At 41.2% G+C, this 11,502-nt stretch overlaps 1 protein-coding gene across 1 annotated transcript in view; it reads left to right on the top strand.

The window, feature by feature from the left end:
* itpr1a (inositol 1,4,5-trisphosphate receptor, type 1a) overlaps window positions 1-11,229 on the top strand; it is a 516,106-nt gene extending 504,877 nt beyond the window's left edge. The window contains exons 48-50 of the mRNA XM_080184007.1: window positions 231-484; window positions 6,664-6,727; window positions 11,088-11,229. Coding sequence (XP_080040133.1) covers window positions 231-484; window positions 6,664-6,727; window positions 11,088-11,119 — 350 coding nt within the window. The 3' untranslated portion in view covers window positions 11,120-11,229. The remainder of the gene's footprint in view (window positions 1-230; window positions 485-6,663; window positions 6,728-11,087) is intronic.
* The last annotated feature ends 273 nt before the right edge of the window (window positions 11,230-11,502 follow it).

Here is an 11,502-nt window from a genome sequence, read left to right on the forward strand (position 1 = left end):
TAATTAAATTTATCCAGTGATATGGAGCCGATATAAGTCAATGGAATTGAGATGCAGATCAGCCATGACCTATCTGAGACAGAACAGGCTCCAGGTGCTGAATGGCTCGTTTATTCCTATCATTCCTATACCTTTAACTCAGCAATTCTTTTCTACTTGTTTGGGAAAGGTGATGAAAGGACAGATTGTCTCTGACTGATCAATTATTTATTCCTTGTATTAACGTGTAGCCAAAGAACCTTCAGCACAGCTGAGTGACGAAGTACGAGATCAGCTGCTTGAGGCTTCTGCTGCCACACGGAAAGCCTATAATACCTTCCGGAGGGAAGCAGACCCAGAGGACCACTTTGCTGCTGCTGAGGGCAGCCAAGCAGCTGGAGAGAAGAACAAGGACGATGGGGAGATGAGCGCAGTGATTGCCATCATGCAACCAATCCTTCGGTTCTTGCAGCTGCTTTGTGAAAACCATAACCGTGACCTTCAGGTACAACCTCGACCATTGCACCTCTTCCGATCTTGTATTCTGGATTTCACCTCAAATCCATGGCCCAGTATGACTGCAGTATATTGTTCTGATGAACCAAAGTTGAATTTATGTCCTATAGTTAATGGCAAGGTGTCTAGAATCATAGCATCCCTGTAGTGCAAAAGAAGGCCATTAGGCCCATCAAGTCTCCACTGACTCTGACAGAGTATCTTCCCCAGGTTCTATCCCCATAACCCCACACGTTTATTATAGCTAATCCATCTAAGATACACATCTTTGTACACTAAGGGGCAATTTAGTATGGCCAAACCGCCAGCCTGAACTTCTTTGGACTGTGGGAGGAAACCGGAACACCCAGAGAAAACCCATACAGACACAGGGAGAGGGTGCAAACTCCCCACAGACATAATCCAAGGCCAGAACCCGGGTCTGGCACTGTGAGGCATCAGTCTTAATCACTGTGCCACCAAGCTGCCCTCTCTCTCCATTCTATCTAGAATGGAGTTCTGTTTATCTCCATTCTAACTAGAATTTTTGTGACTGATGAGGTATTGGTTCGACATGGCAATGTACATTTCTAGATATTGGTCAGTGGCATTTCCTGAATGCCTTCATATTGGTAGTATTATAGCTCTAGACATGAAGGTTTTGCACATTTGATCCATGTCCAAGATGCTTTGATTAGGTTGATATTGCCCTGAACAGCAGGTGGGTACAAGCGGCAAGCATTTCAATATTTTGTGCAATAAAAACAGAAAATGCTGGAAAAGCTCACCAGGTCTGGCAGCATCTGTGGAGAGAAACACACATGCTGCCATCTGTGGTCATTTTTCAATCCAATATGACTCCTCACAAAAACACAAAATGATATCTAGTGTTAACAACAATGTAGAAGAAACTCGGATAGGTGAAAGAGATTGTGATGGTCTTTTCTGGTCATGCACCTTCCTGTAACACACAAATCCAACAAGCACTTAGTACGTGCCATGTTTGAGAAACTTCAGGTTGATTATGATACCTTGATGGAAATTAAGTTAAATCACTGGACAGGAGGTTAAATCCACAACACTCAAACTATCTGGGGAAGCATTTTTGACTTGATAGCTAAGACTGGCCAAAATAACTTTCAGAACTATACTTTGTCTCAAGTCAATATGGTTATGCAAAATGGAGTTTTATTAAGATGTTCAAGGGATATTTATACACATCATTTTAACATATGAACAGGGAGCAGGAGTAGGCCACTTGGCCCCTCAAGCCTGCTCCGTCATTCATTAAGATCGTGGCTGAACTGTGTAGGAAGAACCGAGTGTCGTTTTGGACTGAAACGTTAATCCTGTTTTCTCCAATGCATGCTACCAGACCTGCTGAGATCTTCCAGGATTTTCTGTTCTTATTTTGGATCTCCAGCATCTGCAGTATTTCACTTCAATATTTGTGAAACTTGCTGTCTTCCATGCCAAGATTTTCCTACAATCAATGCAAATCACATTTTAGCCAATCACCAAAGCAATTGTTCCTAGAATCATGTATTGATTGTGATTATTGATATTGGGATGGAAGGATTTTGAACATCATGGGAAAATTCATATGAGCCTTTTTATCAGGGAGAGACAGCCAGTAAAACCATTAATGTATTGATATAGAGGGTTTTGAGTACAACGTTTGAATTATGAACTCCTCTTGATTGACATACATCCCATGGTATGACTGCTTTGTGGACGTTGGCAGTATAAATTATAGTCTTTTTTTTGCACCGTCAGGCAAGACATAGATGGGCATTAAGGAAGGCCAAAGTCTACATGGTTTTATTACTGCAATTCCATTTGGATGATAATCCATCTTAATAGGTTACTTAACGTATTTGATACCAATCAATGAATTAAGCCATTCCATTCAGCAGAAGCATCTTCCATAATTGACAATCCATCTAACTAATGTAGCGATGAGGTGCATGTCCTTTGTTCTAATATTTCTCCAAATGTTTTTGAATGGGTTATTCATAGCTGATACTTTATTCTGGTCAGGAACAGTTTAAATCCATTGAGATACAGGGCTGAAAAGGTTTCTGTTGTGGCATTTTGCCATGTGCTGATAAGCAGTCATAATTTAGGATCAGTTTAATATTTAGAGTTTGAGTGGGAGAGAAACATCTGTTGCTTTAACGTTCTGAGGAATTGAATACATTCAATAACTATTTTAAATTGAATATATGTATTCTGCTGAGGACTGTTCAGCCATGTTTAATATTAAGACTTTTCCTTCTGTTAGCTTATGGCCTGAACTAGTTTGAGATGTTATATTCTTCACTTGTCTATGGAAATTGTATTTATATTCCAGAAAGACAACTCATCATGCACTCTGATTCCACAATCGCACAACCTTTGCCCAGATATTGAGCAAATAAAGACAGGTTTGGTCTGTAATGATTGAGATCCACTTCAGAGTGTGGCCGATAACACTAGTGGAGACTATCTAGGCCTAGAATAGAAAGCCAGAAAGGTGTAATTTTTATAGAATTCATAGCATAGCAAACTGTTGTCCATTGTTCATGGAATCATCGAATCCCTACAGTGCAGAATGAGGCCATTTGGCCATCAAGTCTGCATCAACTCTCCGACAGAGCATCCTACCCAGGCCCTATCCCCATAACCTCACAAATTTACCCCGCTAATCCCCTTAACCTTACGTATCTTTGGACACTAAAGGGCAACTTAGCATGGCCAGTTAACCTAACCTCCAACCTTTGGACAGTGGGAGGAAACCAGAACACCCAGAGGAAACCTATGCGGACACCAGGAGAATGTGCAAACTCCACACAGTCATCCAAGGTTGGAATTGAACCTGGGTACCTGGCGCTGTGAGCAGCAATGCTAACCACTGCCACCGTGCTGGATATTGGATAGAAAGACTATTGTTGACGATGATAAAAGATGTTTACTTCTGAATCTTGGCCAAGGAACAGAACGCTCAGCAAAGCATTGTACAGTGAAACTAAGAAAAAAGATTTTTCCTGCAATATTTTGTCCAGAAATCTTGTGTTGCTTAAGTGTCCCCTTTTGCATCTTTTAATGAAGGTCATTCATCCCCCTGCTCCTTGTTGCAAAGAGAGGACCTTTTATCATTGACGTGACGTGCTAGTGCTGCCTAACTCTAACACAAATATTTCTGTGTCCACTACCATTTGTAAATAAATACTTGTTAATTTTAGCCTATAAAAGTTTTGACATTCTACCACGCCAAGTTGTTTGTGAACTTAGTTTTGGTTCTGCACTGAAGTGATTCTTGACTTCAGCATTATCAAACATCCTGTAAATGTCCCCTAAGATCAGAAGTTCACTTGTTACTGCCCAATATCAAGTTCTGCAACTGCCTGAGGTGGGGTTGAGGTATGATGAACAAGATTCTTTGTCCTGTGTACTCACCCCACTGGGTCTATTTCTTGGCCTCAATATTATATCTCTTTGAATAGATGCAATGGGTGTGCCAAGGTAGTCTGATATATTTTCTGCAAATGCAAAGTTAAGATACAAGCTACATCATTTATATGTTCTCCAGCACAGTTGTCCAGCATTTTTTGCAACTTGTCATAATTTTTAAAAAAAGTAACTTGTTCCCAAATCGTATCTGTAGGAAAATGGTGCCAAAATACAAATAATAACCTGTTGAACAAGCAGTCTCTGAAACTGGCTGTGGAAGTTCAGGAATGATTGATTTCCATTTAAACCTCAGACTGTCCTTGCTTAAGCCTAATAAGAAGCCAAAAACCTGACTACTGACATGTGCCCCAGAACACCCACCGAGTTGAGTGAGTTGCCAATTAAACCTGTGATTGCCAAAGTGGATGTGAATGCCATGGCATCCACCTCCAGCTGAGCTGAAATAAATATAGTTCTTCCAACCTAATATGAGCAAGTGTCACATGAATGTCTGAACAAAATCTCATTTTCCCATACCACATTGGCCTAAGCCAGAGTGCAGTTCTGAAACTGAGGTTGGCCGGTTTTAGCCATTGGGTCTAAAATGCTTTCTGAAACATTCTGTGCGGTTATTTCAATTCTGCTTGGCTCTGACCACCATTACAATAGTAATTTGTGCGTTTTGTGGATTTAACCTCTAGTGCAGTGACTTAATTTATGTCAATTTATTTTAATCAACCTGAAGTTTCTCAAACATGGCACGTAATCAGAGTCTGTTAGTTGTTTCACAGGAATGTGCGTTAGCAGAAAAGACCATTATAATCCATTTCACCTATCCTAGTTTCTTTTGCACTGTTGTTGATACTGGATGCCATTTTTTTTAAAATATTGACATTGTAAATGTCAATTTGCATTGCTGTACAAAGAGTTTTCACCTCACTTGATTATCGAGATAAAACTTACGCTTGGGTAATAGACTGAGAACTGTATTTCTGATTACTTGAACTATTGGTTCTAGGTTATTCCTTCACGTGAACCTCCTTGTCTTTGGAAGCAGCAGAATAACACTGAGTCAATGTGGTCTAGACATTTAAATATCAAGCAGATTGTCAAAACACAAATAAAAGTAAATAGTAATCATAACATAAAATCTAGTTTTATAGTAACTCCGCTCATCATATCATGCAAGAAAAAATGCTCATCATCTTCTGCTAAGCCAGGTATAAATAATCTTGGATGTAGTGACTTATTTTTCATTTTGCTACCAACTATAGAAATTATCCATCTTGTAACCCCGATCGTGATTTTCGTCTTTTGGCAAAGACAGGTTAATATCATTTGTAATGGTGGTCAGAACCAAGCAGAATTGAAATAACTGTTAAGTTCAGTATATTTTGAACAAACAGCATAGAATGTTTATATTTGAGTTCAATGGCTTGTCATGAAACAGATGGCCTGGTGTTGAATTGAGTTAGGATAGAATTTCTGAGAATTAAATTGGTGTATTTACATAGCTCGGCACATCGATGGCCAAAGAGCCTGTACTGTGTTGTACTGTTCTATGTATTTCTTGACAGATCGCAAAAGCTAAACCTTGACCAAAATGGTACTTTCTATCAAACGAGTTTTCTGGTTGATGATTCTAAGTTGGCATTAATGTACCCAGTGTGCAGGTGACACCTATCTCCAGGTTTTAGGATGGTCATGGAGGACAAAGGCTGACATTGCTTGACTACGTTTGTGCAGGAGGAGCAGTTCTTATTAATTTTGAGGTCACAGACTGAATGTAAAGTCTAGTATATGAATCACTCCAGTTGGGGCAGAGGTTAGAACCGACTCCTGTGCTGTGTGTAAGGAAAGAAATCCAGTTTATTTGGGAGGCAGGGTTGAGGGGGATGAACTTCATTCCTGGAAAAAAAACTAAGTCACTGAAAGGAAAATTTGTACTCCTCAAAAACAGTGATGATGTGGAGATGCCGGTGTTGGACTGTGTTTTTAGCACACTAAGAAGTCTCACAACACCAGGTTAAAGTCTAACAGGTTTATCTGAAATCACAAACTTTTGGAGCGCTGTTCCTTCATCAGATGATTACAAATAAACCTGTTGGACTTTAACCTAGTGTTGTGAGACTTCTTACTGTGCCAAAAACACAGTGTAAGACTTGATGCTAAGTTAGAATGACATAACTCACATTTCAGACAGGACGTTTTGCATTTAAAATGAGATTCAACTTGGACACAATGGGTTAGATCACTAGGACCTGGAGGAGTCAGGTTTTGAATAGAAGTGTAACTCTGAATTTGGATGTATTGATCTGCAAGTGGTTGCTGCTGACATTCCATGTCTGAAGTACAAAGAACTCCAATGGTCAACACTGACATTGCTCCCCTTGAAGAGGACAAATGTTAAACCAAATGAAGCCAAATCATTTGAAAACATTAAACATACATAAGAACATATGACTTAGGAACAGGAGTAGGCCAGTCAGCCCCCCCAAGCCAGCTCCACCATTCAATAAGATCATGGCAGTTCTGATTGCAACCTCAATCCTACATTCCCATCTACCATCCTTTTACCCCCTTGTTGATCAAAAATCTATCTAGCTCTGTCTTAAAAATATTCAAGAATTCGGCTTCCACTATCTTTTAGAAAAAGGAGTTCCAAAGATTCACAACCTCCTGAAAAGAGAAAGGTTCTCCTCGTCTCTTGTCTTAAATGAGCAATCCCTTATTTTTAAACCATGACCCTTGTTCTAGATTCTCCAACAAGATGAAACAGACTCTCCACATCCACTTTGGCAAGACTCTCAGGATCTTAAAGGTTTTGATCAAGTTACTTACTCTTCTAAACTTCAATGAATACAAGCCCTAACCTGTCCAACATTTCCTCACAAGACAACCCACGCATTTCCTGGTATTAGTCTGGTAAACCTTCTGTGAACTGCTTCTAACACATTTACATTCTTTCCATAAAGAGACCGATACTGTACATAATATTCTGCATGTAGTTTCACTAATGCCATGTACAACTGACATCTAGCTTTCATGCTTTTATCAATTATTGTTGTATTGGCTTTCCTAATTATTTTTACCTGTATGCTATCACTGCAATGATTCATGCACAGCAACAGACTGATCCGTCTGTACTTCCGAACTCTCTATATAGACAATAAGCTTTTTCATTCTTCCTGCCAAAATAGATGGCAGGTCATGCTAAGACGGTGCCTAAGAAGAGAAGTCTGATCCCCCAAAAATGGGATGCTGGAAATCTGAATTTTTTTGTATATTTATTCATGGGATGTGGACATTGCTGACAGGGCCAGCATTTGTCACCAATCCTTAAGCCCCTTGAACAGGTGACTTGCCACACCATTTCAGAGGGAAGCTGAGGAGTCATATATAGGCCAGACCAGGTAAGGATGGCAGATTTCCTTCCCTGAAGAACGTCAAAATCGGGCGGATTTTTATGTTGGCAGTTTCATGGTCACCATTATAGAAACTAGCTTTCAATTCCAGATTTAAAGTTTAAAAGTCAAAGTTTATTTTATTAGTGTCACCAGCAGGCTTACATTAAGACTGCAGTGAAATTACTGTGAAAATCCCCTAGTTGCCACACTCTGGCGCCTGTTCAGGTAAACTGAGGGAGAATTTAGTATGGGGCAATGCACCTAATAGCACATCTTTCAGATCAAGAGGGGAAACTGGAGCACTGGAGGAAGTCCACGCAAACACGGGAAGAATGTGCAAACCCTGCACAGACAGTGACCCAAGCCAAGAATCAAACCCGGATTCCTGGCATTGTGAGGCAGCAGTGCTAACCATTGTGCCACCGTGTTGCCCTATTTCATCAATTGAATTGAAATTTCATCAGCTGCCATGGTGAGATTTGAACCCATGCCCACAGATCATTAATCTGAGCCTCTGGTTTATTAGCCCAATGACATTATCACCGTGCCACCATCTCTCCTGGTAAACAGTAAGTCATGGAACGTCTGTGGAAAGAGAAACCAAGTTTTTGTTGACTGATCATTAACCTGTCAATTCCAATTCCAACAACCAGCAGACGGGCACCACAACAGCTCAGTGACTATCACTGCTAGCTGTGCAGATACATGGATTTGGGCCAGTGTCTGTGGGAGTTTGCACATTCTCCTTGTGGCTGCGTGGGTTTCCTCCGGGTGCTCCGGTTTCCTCCCACACCCCAAAGATGTGCTCTTAGGCTGACTGGTGTACCAAATTGACCCTACACTATTCTCCCCTGAATCTGGCTACATTAGGGGTACCATTCACATACACACGGGGCAGGGTAGGTGTAGGAAAATGCTTTGTTGAAATGGCGGCGCGGGCTCGTTGGGCCGAAGGGCCTGTTTCCCGTGCTGGGTTGTTCTTTGTTCTTTGTAACACAAACTGAATTTGAGGTTAGAAAACGAAAAGTTCCAGTGGGAAGAAAGATAAATGACCCCAGGCAGATGAAAAGAAAAAACGGTGCCTCGCATTTACTTAAATGCACAGAATGGAGAAACATAGATGAGGCACAACTCACCAACTTGTGTGCGGGCATAGGAAAAACAGCAAAACAGCTACTGTGCTTTCTCTTGTTGAACTCAATTCCTGTTTGGCATTTGTAGGTGAATCCCTCACCTGTACACCTAATGAGTACAAGATGGGAAGGGATCATCCGTTAGGGATAGGCTTAGAACACTAACTCTCCAATCTGTGCCCCCATGAGTAAGTGAAGCATAGAATGACAAAATTAATGTAATGAAATGTGCAATTCTTAATTAGATCCTCATTCCATCAGTATATAGGTATCAATTTTAAGACATGAAGCCTCATAATTTAATTTGTAAAATATATGCTGTTGGAATTTATGAAAGGAACATGTGTAAACAGGCATGGTGGGGGGGGTGGTAAAGCAAATGACATGCAATAGTTGAAAGCATGTATAATGTGCGATTTAAGCACATTGACTGGATAAAGGTTATAAAACTAGTTTTGCTTATTCCCCTGGCATCAAAGCGATATCAACCTGCAAGGGAAAGTGTAACTCCAAGAAACAAACTATTTACTGAGAATATTCACTGTCAATGCTCCAGGTCGCAATTCTATTCAGGGCCTTGGCTCCTCAATGTAGTCAGGCATGTTCAGGGTTGGCTTGCTGCCCAGTCCTGGCTGTAGTCCTGCTCTCCCCTCTCTCTCTCTCCCTCATGAGGTTTTTCAGACTTGCTTGCTGCCAGCCAGTCTGACCAGGTGTCCATATTTCCCTTCTTGGCTCCTTAACCTCCTTCCCTCCCCAAGAGTGGCTAAGGGGGGTTGCTTCAAGTTGCCACAGGCTCCTGCTGCTCACAAGCCCTGGATTAAGCCTTGCTGCTTTCTCCCTTGTCTCGTGGCATCTGACTCCATCCCTCTGCTTGTCAAAGACACTGCTCCCTGCTTGGGGCACTCCTCCAACATCGCCACCTGCTGCCAAAGGCCCTGCTACATATGACTTTTAATATTGCATGTATATCCTATTTAGTTTCCATGAGGCATTAGTTCTTCTGACACGTCCTCCTGTTTACACCACGAGTACAAGAGTGTTTCAAAAATGTGAATAGATTCATGGTACCAGTGCAACAGTAGTTTAGTGCTTGGCAGCATTGATTTGAGGGTAGCTGAATGATCACTGGTCATTAACTGACTCATCACTCTTCATTCTTCCTACAGGCAGGGACAGCAGAATGGAAGCAAAGTCTAGCTAATAAATAAAAATGGCTGAAAATGCAAGGAGTACACAAGAGAGAAGCAAGTAACGAAGGAGACTAAGCAGCCAAAGGATGACAGTCTGTAGTATGCAATAGGGTCACTAGGGCTGCCCTGTTGTAAACTACTTCCAGCAGTGCCACGTCAGGCCTATAAAATCATGAAGCAGAAAGGAATACTTCAACAGCACATTAACCCGATAAATATGATGAGTTGCTGCTCGAGATTTATTACAGCTTATTAAATCATTTGGGCGCATGAATTAAGAAGTGAAGAATCATTAAATACTTAACAGCCCAAAAATAAACTACTGTCCTATTGTAATCCTTCAGGCATTTCTGACTAGGCATTTTGAACAGTGGATAGAGTGGAATGTTACTGAAACTGTAAATAGCAGCTGCTTTCAATCCTGCAGATGACCAGAATATTCTCAACGTAAGATGTGACCAGAGACTTGGTGAAATTTTAAATGTTCTCCAGCAGTTTCTACAGTTTCTAATCTGTAAGCAAGAATTGTGGCTCTGCAGGTGCCTTTAATGACTTAAAGACACCACAAGGTGCGGTGTGTTCAGTGAATGCTGCATTTTCTAACTTCTGATATACCAAAAAGTACCGTAATTAACTGTAGAGCCAAGTCCCCAATAAACATTGAGATAACTGGGGGGGGGGGTAATGGTGGAGTGTTGGTAATGTTACTGGACTTGTCAGAGGCCTAGGCAAAAGCTCTGCATAATGGGTTCAAATTCCAAAGCAACTGGTGAAATTTCAATTCAATTAATAAATTTGGAATTGAAAGCTAGCCCCAGTAACGGTGACCATGAAACTATCGCTAGTTGTCATCATAAATGATGTATCTGGTTCACTAATGTCCTTTAGGGGAAGGAAACCTGGCATCCCTACCTGGTCTGGCCTACTCCATGATGCGGAGATGCAGGCATTGGACTGGGGTGGGCGCAGCAAGAAGTCTGTCAACATCAGGTTAAAGTTCAACAGATTTATTTGGAATCACGAGCATTTGGAGTGCTGCTGCTCATTCATCACCTGATTACCTACACATGACTGTAGCCCACAGTGGTTGACTCTTAACTGCATCAAGGGCATTTAGGGATGGGCAACAATTGCTGGCCTTTCCAGCAATGCTCACATCCCATGAAAGAATAAAGCAAGAAAGTGAACAGATAATCTCTCTTTGCGATGTTGGTGAGGGGTGAATGTTGGCCAGGACACTGGTAAAATATTGAGATCTCTCGGTTGCTTCTCCATTCCAAAGTCTATTTTTTAAAAACTCTGCTGATTTCTTAATTTATTTCCTTTCATCATCAATTATTTTGAGGCCTGTGACTGAGGGACTGCCTCTAAACCTAATCACCTGCTAAAGCGCGTGAGGCCAAGCAAAAAAATTCTTGTGGATATTAATTATCCTTCTGCTATTACCTCAGAACTTTTTGCGATGCCAAAACAACAAGACTAATTATAACCTGGTCTGTGAGACACTGCAATTCCTGGATTGCATCTGCGGCAGCACCACTGGTGGGCTGGGCCTTCTGGGCCTGTACATCAATGAGAAGAATGTGTCCCTCATCAATCAGACGTTGGAGAGTTTAACTGAATATTGTCAAGGACCCTGCCATGAGAACCAGGTATCTGTTGCATTACTGACTGGAATTGGCTGAGATGGTTTTATTATTGTTGTGTAACCGTTTTTTTAAAATCAGTTAAGCCAGTGGTGGGTAACCTATGGCCCAGATGGTCACATCCGGTAAAGTCTAGCTAATTCTGTGTTCTGAATTGTTGATCATTGCCCACGTGCCCGGTTGCCACATTCTGATGATTTCCGTCTGCATAGTTATTTTC

The sequence above is a fragment of the Carcharhinus amblyrhynchos genome, chromosome 3 (assembly GCF_965287045.1).
Source record: "Carcharhinus amblyrhynchos chromosome 3, sCarAmb.v2.hapA, whole genome shotgun sequence".
In the NCBI taxonomy this organism is placed as follows: domain Eukaryota; kingdom Metazoa; phylum Chordata; class Chondrichthyes; order Carcharhiniformes; family Carcharhinidae; genus Carcharhinus; species Carcharhinus amblyrhynchos.